This window comes from Radiomyces spectabilis, assembly GCF_025331425.1.
Source record: "Radiomyces spectabilis strain NRRL 2753 chromosome Unknown BYT42scaffold_19, whole genome shotgun sequence".
In the NCBI taxonomy this organism is placed as follows: Eukaryota; Fungi; Mucoromycota; class Mucoromycetes; order Mucorales; family Radiomycetaceae; genus Radiomyces; species Radiomyces spectabilis.
The window spans coordinates 135,568-149,896 of record NW_026251944.1 but is presented as its reverse complement, the minus strand read 5'-3'; the positions used below and the strand labels follow the sequence as shown (position 1 = coordinate 149,896).

The 14,329-nt window shown below is 44.8% G+C and overlaps 5 protein-coding genes across 5 annotated transcripts; 1 reads left to right on the top strand and 4 right to left on the bottom strand.

Annotated features, from left to right (window-relative positions):
• Positions 1 to 90: 90 nt before the first annotated feature.
• Positions 91 to 264, top strand: BYT42DRAFT_506293 (uncharacterized protein; the record flags this gene model as incomplete). The annotated part of the gene is made up of 1 exon (XM_051565081.1): positions 91 to 264. One exon carries the CDS (start codon positions 91 to 93, stop codon positions 262 to 264), a length of 174 nt encoding a protein of 57 aa, XP_051418133.1.
• A 1,674-nt stretch (positions 265 to 1,938) lies between these two features.
• BYT42DRAFT_589987 (uncharacterized protein) lies at positions 1,939 to 3,359 on the bottom strand. Its single transcript, XM_051570437.1, has one exon. The coding sequence runs from the start codon at positions 3,223 to 3,225 to the stop codon at positions 2,161 to 2,163; it is 1,065 nt and encodes a 354-aa protein (XP_051418132.1). The 5' UTR covers positions 3,226 to 3,359; the 3' UTR covers positions 1,939 to 2,160.
• A 1,686-nt stretch (positions 3,360 to 5,045) lies between these two features.
• On the bottom strand, positions 5,046 to 10,255 carry BYT42DRAFT_589984 (uncharacterized protein). Its single transcript, XM_051570436.1, has 14 exons — positions 9,868 to 10,255; positions 9,710 to 9,778; positions 9,551 to 9,627; positions 9,400 to 9,471; positions 9,001 to 9,318; positions 8,416 to 8,888; positions 7,613 to 8,346; positions 7,358 to 7,533; positions 7,099 to 7,293; positions 6,377 to 7,037; positions 6,235 to 6,295; positions 6,019 to 6,176; positions 5,534 to 5,954; positions 5,046 to 5,472 (listed from the first exon to the last, which is right to left on the bottom strand). The coding sequence occupies exons 1-14, from the start codon at positions 10,061 to 10,063 to the stop codon at positions 5,175 to 5,177; spliced, it is 3,909 nt and encodes a 1,302-aa protein (XP_051418131.1). The 5' UTR covers positions 10,064 to 10,255; the 3' UTR covers positions 5,046 to 5,174.
• Positions 10,256 to 10,782, bottom strand: BYT42DRAFT_589978 (glutaredoxin-1). Its single transcript, XM_051570435.1, has 3 exons — positions 10,684 to 10,782; positions 10,546 to 10,620; positions 10,256 to 10,468 (listed from the first exon to the last, which is right to left on the bottom strand). Exons 1-3 carry the CDS (start codon positions 10,757 to 10,759, stop codon positions 10,317 to 10,319), a joined length of 303 nt encoding a protein of 100 aa, XP_051418130.1. The 5' UTR covers positions 10,760 to 10,782; the 3' UTR covers positions 10,256 to 10,316.
• Positions 10,783 to 11,732: 950 nt separating this feature from the next.
• On the bottom strand, positions 11,733 to 14,063 carry BYT42DRAFT_506115 (Endonuclease/exonuclease/phosphatase; the record flags this gene model as incomplete). Its single annotated transcript, XM_051565067.1, has 3 exons — positions 11,733 to 12,787; positions 12,884 to 13,099; positions 13,199 to 14,063. 3 exons carry the CDS (start codon positions 14,061 to 14,063, stop codon positions 11,733 to 11,735), a joined length of 2,136 nt encoding a protein of 711 aa, XP_051418129.1.
• Between the last annotated feature and the right edge of the window lie 266 nt (positions 14,064 to 14,329).

The window sequence follows — 14,329 nt, the reverse complement described above, 5'->3', positions numbered from 1 at the left end:
TGACTACTCGATTTTTGGGATTTCACGATGGCGCCACCCTTTGAAACACAGCAACAGACACATTTTGCCGCTGGGCGGCTACTGCGAATGATGAGTGTCGGGCTCCGCCTAACATTAATCATTAATCAAGATCGCCCTGATGCCTACGTCACTGCATTCAACGGTGCGGTTTGGGGCCTTAGCCATGGATTTGGTGAAGTCAAATGCGTCAGACAAGCCGAAAACAAATTTGCGGTGGCAAAAGACCTTGTCCGTCTGCGGTAGTTCTCAAAAATGCATAATATAAATAGCGTTTTGGTCTTTCAGGTTGTGGGCCGTCATGTCTTTTTTTTATTTGGCAAAGTTGATGCATGACGGGTGTATATCATGCTGGAAATTGACAAGATCGAATTGCCTGCATCGGTATACGCTTTAGCGACCTACGTTGCACAGGCCCATCGACTGTTGAATGTGATCAGCGTATATCAGCAGTGCTTGTACTGACGATGCGTGATATTCTGTGCAATCGAAAACGGAAAAACAATGACCTTGTAAACAGCGTTGATGTAAAAACTCGAGATCGGAAACGTCCTTCTATCACCACCTACCGACACCAATAAAAATCCCTATCATTGATATGTGCATCCAGTAATCTGTATCCCAGCTCCTTAGTCTTTTTTTTATATTCTTTTCAAGTAGTAAATGATTTATGAATTAACAGCGCTCTCAATGTATTATAGGAGGAAGAGCAGATATGGGCAGGTTAAATATTGACACATTTTCATTCCACCGTGATCTTTAGTTCTGTCAGAAACACCATAAAAAAAACCAATCACCCAACGAGCTACAATACTTTCGCTAATGTTGTTGTCATTTCTCTTTCGTCTTCACCTCAGCAATGATGATCCGATCGGCCTGTAGTCATTAGATGACAGCCTTTGATACCAACCAACCGGCTTTTAGCCCATTACAGTATGTTTGTTTCGTGGTTCCTGATTGTGCAAGAATGCATACGGCCTGTATCCTTTGGATGACCGTCCCGGAATACCACCCAACTGCAGCATAGACTTCTTATCCCTTTATGTTCGCAATTCCTTGTTTGGATCCTCTTGAGGAGGGTTTTCTATTTACGTTCGCCTTCGCTCACGATTCTTTTTCCTACGATCTTCTGCCACCTTTGTCCTTTCTTTTTTCCTAGATAGCATTGTCTCCACAATTTTCCAATCACTATCCTTCAGTGACTGATGCGTCGTGGCTTGCCTGTGAGTTGCGCATTCGGATATTCTACGCTGCTCTACATCACCTATCGATACGTCTCAATCTCATCCCTACATCGAGGCTCGTCTCTGCACAACTAAACCTATACCCTTCTTTACATCAAGATTATACCGTCATTGGCGTCCTACCTCGCTTCTGTACTCTTTTCTTTCAACCTTCCAGGCCAACCTAACTTCACGGCAGTGGAATCGATTATAGTCTCGTCACTTTTTTTTCCGTGGTTCGCAACCTTTGGTATCGCCGCTCTTCTCCAGTGCCTTCCGTCGTCATTTCTACTGGCCTTCTATATGGCCTATAGTTACCAGACTGAGAGTTTATTTTGAATAATTGCCCCTGAAATGGTTTTGATTTCTGACACTCGAGATTTATTTCGCTCTTTTGATTTGAACTCCGCTTATTTCGATTAAAGTGGGCGGAGCCGCTCTCCAGGACGCGCGTTCAAATAAAATTTTGGATCACTGGTTCCCCGCTAAAAAAAAAAAAAAGGAGAATCGTACGATTCTGCATATCAGCTTTTCCACTCATAGTGTATTCATTTGTTTGTTTTCAAAAATAGTTATCATTACAGATTTGGAATTGTGTCCACGTCCATCGTTCCAAAGCCGGCGTTAGCTTCTCTTGTTCGTGAAGGATGCTCAAGCTTTGTACAACATTGCAAGATGATTCATCATTTTGTTTCAGATTTGCCTTTTGTTCCTGAAAAAGAACACAGCTGTCGACCGTCTCTTTATTGCAGGAATCTTTAGTCCTAGAAGCATATAATATATGGTAGGACTAACGAAAGAATATAGATACAGATCAATACAAAAAAAAGAAAACCAATAAGCCGAAATAAAAAAGTAATACGGTAGATGAAAACACAAAAATGGCCCAGGAAGAATACGCTGATTGACTCATTATAGCCTACTGCACAAATTGATGTTTTTGACGCATGGCACATGGAGGAAGCAGTCTTTCCATATCCCCTTTGACATCTTCCTTCACTTGTAAATGTCGGTTTAGAGCATCTTGCCTCGCGAACCGCTTGGGACAATAACGACACGCATAGGGTTTGATGCCAAGGTGAAGTTTGCAGTGTCTATTTCGATCATGCTGCCGTGCGAATCGCTTGGGACATTGCCCACACTCAAACGGTCGCTCGGCCGTATGCGTTCGTCGATGCGACTTTAAGTTGTACGTTCGCGTAAATGTTTTTTGACATCCTGGGAAATCGCACTGATACATACTGTTGCCGGCTCGTCGACGTTGGGTGGAAGCCGCAGGCCGAACTGGCGGAACCGTTGCGTTGGGTGAAGTACTGCTGGTGTCGCGTACACTTTGGCCGCTGCTGCTGCTGCTGCTGCTGCATCCGGTATTGTTAGATAGACTGAGATTTACCAAATTATGAGCGTATGGAAGCACTTTCTTTTGCTTTCTTCTCTTTTTGTTGCCTTTATACGGTTGGTTCATTTTTTCCATGCTGGGGTCTGGATACGAGATTTCGGTATCTTTGGGAGTGGGAAGTGATATCTCTTGAACGGAAGTGGGAGAGGAAGTAGATGGATATTCGGCCAGTAACAACGAATGGTCGATGTGCGATGAACTACCGTGATAGTCAAATATGCCGGCTATTTGCTGATGCTGATTTGGTTGGAATGACCACATCGTTGGCTGCGGCGCGGAAGTAAGAGAGGATGGTTTGGAGGAGAAATACGCAGATGGGTTTTCGACCAGCGAATAAACAGCTTCAAATAAAGCTGCAGGTATCTGCTGGCGTGGAGATTGATGATGATGTTGTGGCGGGTGGGAAGATGGTGAGGATTGTGATGGTGATAGAGGTAAGGTGAATTTATTTTCTGTCAAGCTGGGTGGAGAATTCATAGGTGAATGCGCTGGTGAAGGGTAGCATATCGGAGATTGGAGGGTATAGGGTAGATCAAACGGTTTAACGTCTTCAATATAAAACGACATGGGATACATATTATTCATTATTGGCGGCGGGTCTTGTGGAATATGGAAATAAGAGGAAGAAAAGTTCAGGATGGATAAAAGAATTACAGTTGGAGAAAAGAAAACAGAGAAGAACACTTCAGAGGGAAAATAACAGGATCAGTCGCCGAAAAATTAAAACTGAGCAAAATATATACAAAAAAAAAGGAGCTTTTGATTTATAAACAGTGGGCTACCATTTCGGCACCTGTGTAACCTCATACCACAATGCGATCGCTTTTTTCTCTATCTCCTCTTCATATGACTTGCAGTTATCGCGCGAAACGGAGACGAGGTCGGTCACACAAGTTGTCTCTGGCGAACTCAAAAACGGTAAAAATCCAAAAATCCTCTACCGCCCATCGGCCGCCGATTCTTCTTTTGGAATCCAACCATCGCTCGTTCTTTTTTTTTTTTATCCCCATTGCGAATAAACTCGTTTTCCCCCATTAATTAACTTCTTGACTTTTATGATCTATGCTTAGTGTCAATAAACTGCACTGGTGAACGTTCCATCAGTGCCCATGGATCGATTGAATTTTCATAACTGGGTTATGTGGCGATAATCTCCACAAAAATGTCCGCATCCGGTAGAAACATAATATCCATGCTATAACCATGTCTCACCTCGACTTGCTAACCATGACAATTACTTTGAATGTTGCTGTGTCACTAAGCGTTTTTTCATACTGTTACCATAGCAACGGCGCACCGTTACCAAACGGGAGCGCGGAGATTGCTCTTCAAATTGAATAAACTGTAAAACCCAAAACACAATATGGGCAGTAAATGGAAAGTTTGGAACTCACCCCACATCCCAAATGATGAATGAAATATCTCTAGCGGATATCAAAAGAGTTTGGACTCGCCTTTTCAAAATTGTCATTGCTGGTTGATCGAATTTTTTTTTTTATGATCGACCGGAAATAGCTTAATTCGTTTCATCTTTTTCGCTCAGCAAAAAGCGTAGTATCCATATGCGCCCGTGATGGCGATTGTGCCTGTTACGGCATCAAATAACGATTAGATCGTGCTGCCGCTCAGTCATGACTTTATTGACATCATACAAGTGGTACGACAGCTTATGCAGGGCTCACAAAACTATCCATTTGGTAAATTCATACTTGAGTTGACGAGAATCTTTTGGTGACGACTCTATCGACAGTCTCAGTCAACCCTCACCTTGAACATGAAGCGCTTGATAGCTGTATCTCAATTTTTGGACTGGTTCCTTCCCGTTCCAATGTGGGACAACATGCATCAGATTTGATAAGATTAGATCATGTCATACAGCGAGCATTATCTGCAAGAAACTGACAGCCGACGGAGTCGTTCTTCCAGGCATACTCGACTCTGTCAATAGCTACTCAAAATACAGTTGGCGTGTAGGCACCCGTATGCTGATATGGTCACTGCTTCACCGATTCGCGTCATGGTGGGCGGATCAACTTACCAAAAAACTGTGTGTGAAAGAGTGATAAACAATGTGAACTCCGCCTACAGAATGATCCGCTCATTCCCACTCAACGGGACATTTCGGTTTTAGGATTTTTAGTTGGGCCAATCGTTGGCAACCTTGCAAACTATGCCATTTGCCGATCTCCCGGTGAACCGCAGCAGGATTGATCCAAAAAAGGCTCCTTGCCAGTGAACGCGTTTCCCAAAACGTCAACTACATTGATTACGTCGCACCAAGACAATTTCACCTTGCATCGCGTGGAAGGTGGTGAGAAGCCTTCCCAGATCAAGGTGGGCAATTGAAGCTATAAAGTATATGTAATGCATTGGAACTATACTCGAGCTGTGTTTTTGGTTATTCCATGTGCGTTTCCTTTTTTTGCATCTCCAGATCTCAAATCGCTTTTTTTTCTTTATTCAGCTATCTTTCAGATTTAGTGCGGAAAAGATATGTTATTCTCGCTGTGTTAGTTATTAAAAGTTTGTGCAGATCAGTAAAGGCTAATTTCCTTCTGTACTTCTTCACAAGGTGTTTTCCTTTTCAGGGTATCATTTTGCTGACACCGTATGTTCTCGTCAAGGAGCCAATTCCAGTATTCGCTTTCCAGCGCTCTTCTTTCCATGCCATTGAGCATACGGAAAGCCGCCAAGAGCTCGTATCGTAAGGCACCCAGCCGCTCTCGTGTGTACCTTAGTTCAGCTGCCATCAACCGATGTTGCCCACTGTACCAGCTGTAATTGGATTCTGCCAACGTACTGACGCGCGAAACCTGAAATGCTTCATAATTCCTATGTTCACGGTGAATACGTCTCGTAGGTCATTCGTCTTTCTTTTAAGTTTGCGCCTTACTTTGCGTTGGCATGATCTAACCCAATGGATTTGCCGGTCAGTTCATCATCGATATCCCGTAAATACACAGCTCTCCAGACAATCTTGATATTATTGTCTTGTCGCATTGTCGGCAGATTACTGGAGCTCTTCCAAGAAAACGCAATGTAAAGTGCTGCCATGAGCAATAATAAGGTCATCCCCCAATGAGGGATGGATGATAGGTGGGACAATGCCTGCTGTAATTTCCCCGTATCATGGTCGCTTTTCAAGACTGGTGGTGGCTGATCGGATATCTCGTTGGCGTTTGCTTTTTCATTGAGAGCGTCCTTTGGCAGACTCTTTGCTAAACCCGACGCTTGGGCTGCTTCTTGCTTGATAATTGGTACCAACGCGTTCACGGTTTCGCTCAGCCCTTTATTGGCGGCTTTACTGATCATACCTGTGATGAAGAATTACTTGCATCAGTTTGCCTCGTCCAGTGTCTTTGTCAGTTCCCATTTTACCTTTCATAACCACCGATTTCAGCCATTTGATTCCGATACTGCAGCGCAAGCGGCAGCTCGATGGCGTGACGTATGTAACGCAGTATTTTACAGAGGGTACAAAGGCATCTGCATACGGCAAATGCGGCGTTTTTGTGGTAACCAGAGCCACATAGCAGCTAACGAAACTCCCATTAGCAAATTTGTTCCGTGGATGCTGGTAGAACCACCACTTACAGGTACTCTTCCTGCTTTAGTATCTGATGTGTTTCAATCACTTCGGTTTCTTTGGCTTTCACTGTAATTACATTTGTAGATTAGGGATCAACGGGTTTGGGAATTCCAAATGCAAAAAAAAAAAAAAAAAAAAAAACCTTACCCATAGGATTGCTGACAGGCATAATATATTTCAATATCCGTTCTGGACAGCCATCCTTATTAGCGCTCCATGCCGTTATGCTTGGCTCCCCATTGCCTTTTGCTTGATTGAGCTTGCTCCATACGGTGGTTTGGCCGTCTTTCTCCTCAGAGGGTTCAAACATCAGCGTAAACAACCTCTTCGCGCTGATCGGTAGGGTCAGTTCTGCCTCTTTCTTATCCAAATGATCGGCGCATTGACATTCGATAGGCGTTTTCGGCTTGGTTCTACCCGCTGGCCAGTCATCCTCGCTTTGGGTAGCCAGAGTCTCCGCTTGTTTTTTCGCTTCGATATTTTTCGAGGCTGTATCCGTGGTAGAAGTAGCTAATTTTCCAGAGACAGCGCTCATAGCAGCAGCCAAAGCGCCGGTTGCAGGAGATGATCGATTGGTCGAATGGCTACTATCTGACCCGTCTGTCGCATTTCCCGACGCAGCAGGATCGCTACCGACTGCTGGTTGCGTCGGCAAATTGGAAAGCTGAGGATGCGCCTGCACTGTCAAGGGTGTTACCGCTGCATTCAAAGCGCTCATCGGTGTGACATGGCTAAGAGGTCTTTTGGATTTGGTTCGACCCGCGTTGGCGTTGCGAATCGACTCAAAGAGGACCTGAAGATCTTCCCTCTACACACGAGATAAACGGTGAATAATTCTGTTGTTTGAATGCCTAACGGTAATGCGTCACCTCTGAATTTTTAGCCGCTTCCACAGCTATCTTTAGTCGTTCGCTGACTAATTCAGCGGCTTCCAACCACAATCCGAAACTGAACGTCTGCACAGGGTCGGTTTTTAGATCGATAGACATCAACATTCCGTTCGACGGTGATGATAGCGCTCGTTCAAGACGAATAGCCTTGATTTGTTCTAAGGGTACCACCAGCTAACGAAGGAATGGATCATCAGTAACCCTTACACCAACGTCATATGGTGTGAGCCTGAATTACCGTGTTCAAACATGTCATCAACGTATTACTGTAGAACCATAAATGCGATTGAGTAAGATAACCATCACCGGCATAGCCATATTTTGCCAAGGGAGGAGTGGAGGTCCATGTTGCAGTATCATCGGGATCCACTCCTGGTTCTGCCATTGGTTGGTGATACATTGTAGCTACGAACACTGTACCGACGATTGTGAGAAAAACGGTGTAACTCAAACCACAGCTTCCATAACCTATGTTCCGCGTGCAAATGATTACCATCCATGACGACTTCAGTAGACGGTACGTGGGAAAACAGTTGCCGAAGTTCCTGATGGCGATTCAGCAATTCTGGCGGATAGTTCGATAGATGAACATTGGAAGCCTCGATTTCTCGTTTGTTCGGCCAAATGATCAATGCTCCTCCTTCGGTGGCATACGGCGGATTCGCGGACTGGTCATGTCCATTGGATGTGGGATCAACGGTATTTGAAAGGGCGCTGATACCAGATATCAGCCACGGCATGGACCAGGACGAAGATGGTTGCGGTTGCTGTGCCGCTTCCAATCCACCGTTGGTCGTATCGGATTCGGTTTCCGTAGGTTCCGTTGGATTGGATTTTTTCCCGTCCTCGGCGGCTTCAGGTATGACGGCCGTTTCCTGGAGCATCAATGCCGTCAGAGCAAAGGCCACGGATTGTTGATAAGATAAATTCTCCTCATTGTTTAATTCATCGGTATCTTCTGCCGTCCCCAAAGATTCGAAAAATGGAGGCGTGAGTTCCTTGGAGCTTCCATTGCCTGTATGGTGCGATAAAGAGAACGGTTGAGGATACAGTAGCGAACGAGGCACAGACGAAACGGAGGCGGGATGTTCTTTAGTTGTTGAAACCGAGGATTCAGAGCGTTGACGCGAAAGACGTTTTTCTTTGTGAAGCATATCTTTACATTTCTCCAGCGCCCACACCCACTGCTGCATATCTTCATCTGTTTCTGCTTGCACAAGAAATGTGCTAAAAAATAATTCATCAAATGGTCAAGCTCAGCAGAGATTTTGCTGCAATGAAAAGCATGGAACATACCTTTGAGGTGAGATAATCTCGAAAGAGTAACGGCGATCCATATCGGTCACGATCTTGCCTTCGCATTCCTCTATAGAAGCACGTTCGCCAATAACAACGCAGCCTTTCACTTTGTTGACAGTGGATACATGACAATATCCAAACCAACCATCTTGTAGGAAGAACCATCGTCTTACCCAGGAATACCGCGCCGGTTTTCCCACAATAATCCGAGCATAGAGGTATCCTTGCTTCGATGGGTGTTCCTTGGGATGGTCGGTTTCTGAATACTCGGAAGGTGATTCATAGCCAGAGTATTTGTCGTCGCGATCGCCCTGCGCCATTGATACCGACACCGCCGACATTTGGTCATTGTTAGAAGTTGAGTACCGTTTTAGGGAACGGTGTGGGCGCGATCGTTGGATAAACTGGTCCTCAAGCGTGTGGCAACGCTTTTTCATGAATTCGATTTGTGAAGTATACGTTGCCTTCCACTGGATCAAATCCACTATTAGACAAGCACACAAACTTTTTTTTTCTCCTCACCGTGCCTCCATTCCTCATGATATGCCGGTTCCCTGATAGGCCAGTGAAAGCCATACTTACTTCTTCGAGACATTGTCGCCAACCGGGTAAGAGCGTCCGAGACTGGGTATGTGCAATGGCTAAATCGTCATTTTCTTCGATCTGTGCCGCGATGGCTCCGGAGAACGATCCCACGAGTAATTCTTCCAGGCATGCTTTGAAGGAGATCAGCTGGGTGAAGTATTCTCCACTGGTGCGTATATAAGTCTTTCGGATATCGTACATCTGAAACGCATCTTCGCGTAAAGCGCTGGCTTCTTTTTGTTTACTCAGCACACTGTATCGGCTCAGCTGATTTTCGTATTTATCAAGGATCCTTTCAAAGGATTTCCGCGCATCCTGAGAGGGGGTTCACCACAATGAGCAACAACGCCTCATCGGTAAAATTGGCGGTGGTACATATCCACGCAGGCTTCCTACCTTTAATTCTTTCCAATCTTGTTTCATATATCGTTGCAGAGGATGTAAAATGGTTTCCTCCAAGTCCGAAACCTATGATAAATTGAAAACCCGCGGATATATCGGGTCTGATTAAAGATGCATTTCAACAATTATGATGGAAAAAGCATACCAATTTTGTTTTAACGGCAAGCTCGCTTTGAAGAGAATTGGCAAATGCCTGTATCACCGTGCCGGTTATCTCGGGATCTAATCACGACCAGAAAATATATTTAGAGGTTACTTTTTCCCCCAATTCGGGTGTCAATGAAGAGGGGAAAAAATAACTTGCCGATTAAGGAGCCGCTGGTATTGGCAGGAAGTGTTCGTTTGCACAGGTTGCTGGTCTGTGCATTGTATTCTACAATACGGAATGCTTAATACGCTGCGTTTTCTTCCATTCCTATTATAAAGTAGGTCTCGGAAACGGTAGATGGTGGCAATGCATACTTATCACAGCATCGATATATTGTTTCAGAGCGCGAATGAAGGCTTCCAACCACTTTTCACAGTGGTCTATCTGTTCCTCCAAGTGTTGAATGTTGGATCGCCACACTGGCGAATCGAGAACAACGTCATGAAGGGTAAGCAGATGCGTGGGAGTAGCCACAAGGGAAGGAAGATCGTGCATGACTTGAGTCCCCATGATAAGTATTCGTCAGCTGCGGATTTTGAAAGAAAACGGGAGACGAGACGAGTGCTCCACCCTGCATTGTCTCTCGTTTGAACCTGCGACTGTGAACCCCCTCTCCCCCCAAAAAACAGTCTCGTCATCTAATGTATCGGTTCCCAGCAAGCATGGGTTTGGACCCTTTTGTCCAAGATGATCAATCTGGGTTACACTGTAAACAAAAATATATATTTATATATTGAAAACAAACATTATACGCATTTCATATCTAGTTATTCAGCAACTTGACTAATTTGCCACTGGATTTAATGGCTAAAAGGGAATCGCAGCCGCCAATGTGTTCTCCGTTGATAAAGATGTTAGGCACCGTACGCTGACCTGTGAGCTGCGCTAAATATTGCTGAATGGCAGAACCTTTGTCTATGACACCAATGCAATGTTAATATCATGTATCATATTTCCCTTCCAGTTATCGCAGCCTTAGGTTATATCCTTACCGTCCTGATCCAACTCAATGACGTAGAATTCTTGTCCGAGTTCTTTGAAAACATTCTTGGCCTTGCTGCAGTAAGCTACAGAATGGTCCATCAGAATGTATGGCCAAGTTATTACAGCGAGTTAAATACTACACTTACGGCAATAGCTCTTGGAGAAAACAGCAACTTTGTTGTTGTTAATCGCTTCCTTAACGAGTTGTTCAATGGCCACCATGTCTTGCGGTTGAGAATAATAGGAACCCATGATGGGGTCAGTCAAACAAGCTCAGATGAATTGAACGGACGCCCAAATTTTTGAGCAGTCACTGCACGTGCCTGTTTTACTTTAACACCATTGGACACAGTTGGATCATGGATCATTCTGTTTTCTGTGGCAAGGGCAACCATGATACCACGTAGTGTTGCTGCAAAAACGTCTTCAATTTTCGCTTCTAAGCATTACTATCCTTCGTTTTTGCTTAACAAGGCACGCTGATGAGGCAGGGGGCTGCAATGAGCAGTGTGGTAGCAAAGGTCGGATTCCCAAAAAATAAATCATCATTACGCATCAATTTTCATATTTATGTAAGCATGTCGTATCAGAATTAAAGGTACATACATTTATATCCTTTTTCGATGATCCAATGAATCTGTTATATAGGGTCAAGAGAAACCAAATACGCTCAAGTTATAACTAGGATAGGTTTGGCAAACCATCAGCCCGTGGAGTGTCAAAATCGAATTATCAATCACAGTTTTGTTCCAATACAAGTTTGACTAAAGAATGATCGTATGGTGAAACTTCGCCATATGATAAATGGTATAAACAACTTGGACTTCCAAATGGCAGCAAGGAACAGATGTCCTAATGAGGCAACACCCGACAAGCCGACAGACGAATTCGACTTGCAGAAGGCAGAATGGCACCGACTCCCAGTCACCCGCATTTTCATGCACGAATCCAAGTCACAAGACATATCGATATGAGAATATCAACTTTGATTAGAAGAAAAGAAAAGAAACGAAAAGGAAGAACTCGAGTTTATTTTTATGTTTAGCGTGATAAAGTATATAAAACGTCTTTTAAAGAAGAAATAAATGATGGTAAATTACAATTGCAAGTTTTGGGATTTGGCGATCATAGAGATATGCTAATAATCTCATGTCGTGTATTTGTAGACTATATTTTTAATAAGCGTATTCTATTATTAGTTCGCACTCCTCAAATTCATCACCACTTCCTGGACATCCCAGTGCTTCGTTTCGAGAAGTTGACGTGCTTCTTGCAAGTTGCACAGTTCGTAATCAGCCACATATTGTGCTTTCTTATCCCTCACTAGTCGCTCCAGACTGTCTTGCCACACCATTTCAATCTTGTCCATTAACTGGTCTCGCTTCTCGCCATCAATGATCTTTGTTTGAATCACAAATCCCGCGCTGATAGGTCGATGATCCGAGGCGCGCACTTCGTGTCGTTGATAGTACAAGTTTTGCGCATGCCGGCTGCGATAGAGAACACGGTCGCACCATGCAGGAATGCGTTTCTTCTCTGATCGGTCGTAAAAGTCGGTGCCTGGATCATACTTGTAAGTTGGATCGAATTGAATCGGGGCTTCCTGGAAAGTGAGTAACTTGAACAATGGATTGGTGATCCTTTGCATAAGCAATTGATCTTTTTGCTGCAGTGTCCGCCAGGCCTTTTCCTTGTCATGGCTTGCCAGAAGCTGAAGCACCTTTTCGCGTGTCATGTTGATACGATAATTCAGATCACCGCTCAAGAAACAGTGCTCGTGATCCAATACCAGTGTGCCGTCCCCTCCGTGTGCAAACACATCACAATAGTCGCGAAGCTCCGGAAACGTGGCGGTTTGTAAAATGCCTTCGGCATCAGCGTTTCGCTGCTGACTGTGAGACTGACCGGCAGCTAAATGGCAATTGATAAAGCACAAGGATGAATGGTCGAATAGGAATCGGATCGCAATTCCGCCTTTGTTGCCGTGGAGACTTTTGTTCATTAGTTTCATGCCCGTCTTGACCAGAGTAGAGTCGCAGTTGATGACTCGATTCACTTCACTCGTTTTCACAAACACGCAACTGAATAATCCCACAAGCTGATCCGTCTTGATCACCGTGTAAGCATTCGCGCCATAATTATCACCAATGACCCGTACGAGATGATCATGCCACAGTCGATACCGATGCGTCAAAAGTTCTTCCGCTTCCTGCAACGTTTCAATCTTTTTGCGCGAAGCAAAAAGTGACCCTAAAAAAATCGAAATTCGTAAGTACCCAAACCCAACGAAAAAGCGCATCCACCCACGGCGCCAAAACAAAAAACAAGAAAAATATTGAGACTCACTCGCAGTTTGTTTCTTGGATTCCAAATCAACGATTTCTTGAATGCCGACAACGATAATATCCGGGTCATCCATTTGACCGAGCCATTCATAAATTTTGTCGTTGTCATTTCCGACGAGTTTCTCCGGTTTATTCGCATCAATATTCCAAGAACAAATGGCAACACGAACATTCCTGTAACTGCAGTAATCGCGTACGTGTTTCTCCAGTTGCGCATCTACCATCCAAAAAGAAAAGAGAGAGCCAACGAATGTCAATACAATCAATGATCCATGTCGTATGTTTTCGGAAGGTTCCCGATTTACACAAAGCTTACCTTGCCAGGTCTCGGTCAACAGACCATCCCATGTAGCTACACATCCGTTTGAATCGGCACTGATGACTTGCATGGATTTTTCGTCGCGCGAAAATCCCGACTCGTCCACCATCAATGTAGTGACGGCGGTATTGTGGGCTTTCCAGATTTTCACCGCCACCCATTTTTCGGGTCGCGTATCGTAAACGTAAATCATGCCGGTATTGTACCCGGTCCATAAATAGAATTCGCCCGCGGCGGCCATGGAACAGATGCCATACATGGAAATTGTGATCACTTGTACTTTTTCCACGGTCTCGGTGTCCCAAACTGTAATCTTCCCATCATCATGCGACGCAAACACCAGCTTCTTGTGGTAAGGGACGGTAACCAGTTGAGTAATGTTCCCGACATCGTTGGGAATACGAATATGAGGTGAATCGCTGCCATGATGCGCAAAGTGAAATACATCCAACGTGCGCCCTGAAGAAGTCCACAAACTCGTACCCACAATCAATGCCGCAACCGTGCGCGCCGCTACCATATGTTTTTGCGGTGTCATTTCCAAGGGATGATTTCGTTCGCAATCGACCGTCAACACTGGCCACATATTCAGGATCCCGCTTTCGTCCAATGTCCACATCTCCGTGTTGCGATATCGCAAGATGAAACAAATAGCGTGACTGTGGCTTGTCGTTCGTTTACCGAGGATTGCGCCCGTGATGGAATCCAAAACCATAATCACGCCGTCCTGCATACCTACCCAAAGATGGCGTCCATCATCCGCTACGTTGGGGGCTGGTGCAAACATCAATGCGCGTACTTTATCGCCAGCATCATTGGGGGCACTGGGATCGATGGAATAAATACATTGGCACGAATTCATATCCCATATCCGCGTCGTATGGGAGCCAGTGGCAAGGTATGATCCTGAAGCAGCCACGGCATGAACTGTGCCTCGATGACCAGACACGATTCGACGATCATACTCAAGATACGGCGGTTTGCGACTCGCTTGCGATAAATCCGGATATGTACAACTGGTCATCAACACTTCAGGTCTCGCGGTAACTCGTTTGATGTTGGTGGTTTGTGAACGTTTCAGAGCGGATAAAGGCTGCTGTTTCTCATCCAGAGCTGAACTGGAAAGAG

What these genes read in the sequence shown, in the direction of transcription:
- BYT42DRAFT_589987 (XM_051570437.1), bottom strand. Translation starts at nt 3,225, where the DNA reads ATGAATAATATGTATCCCATGTCGTTTTATATTGAAGACGTTAAACCG.
- BYT42DRAFT_589984 (XM_051570436.1), bottom strand. Translation starts at nt 10,063, where the DNA reads ATGGGGACTCAAGTCATGCACGATCTTCCTTCCCTTGTGGCTACTCCC. An exon ending in TTGCCGTTAAAACAAAATTG is followed by an intron (nt 9,472 to 9,550) that starts GTATGCTTTTTC and finishes AATTTATCATAG; the next exon opens with GTTTCGGACTTGGAGGAAAC. An exon ending in TTAGATCATGCCAACGCAAA is followed by an intron (nt 5,473 to 5,533) that starts GTAAGGCGCAAA and finishes CCGTGAACATAG; the next exon opens with GAATTATGAAGCATTTCAGG.
- BYT42DRAFT_589978 (XM_051570435.1), bottom strand. Translation starts at nt 10,759, where the DNA reads ATGGTGGCCATTGAACAACTCGTTAAGGAAGCGATTAACAACAACAAA. An exon ending in TTTCTCCAAGAGCTATTGCC is followed by an intron (nt 10,621 to 10,683) that starts GTAAGTGTAGTA and finishes ACCATTCTGTAG; the next exon opens with CTTACTGCAGCAAGGCCAAG. An exon ending in CATTGAGTTGGATCAGGACG is followed by an intron (nt 10,469 to 10,545) that starts GTAAGGATATAA and finishes TTGGTGTCATAG; the next exon opens with ACAAAGGTTCTGCCATTCAG.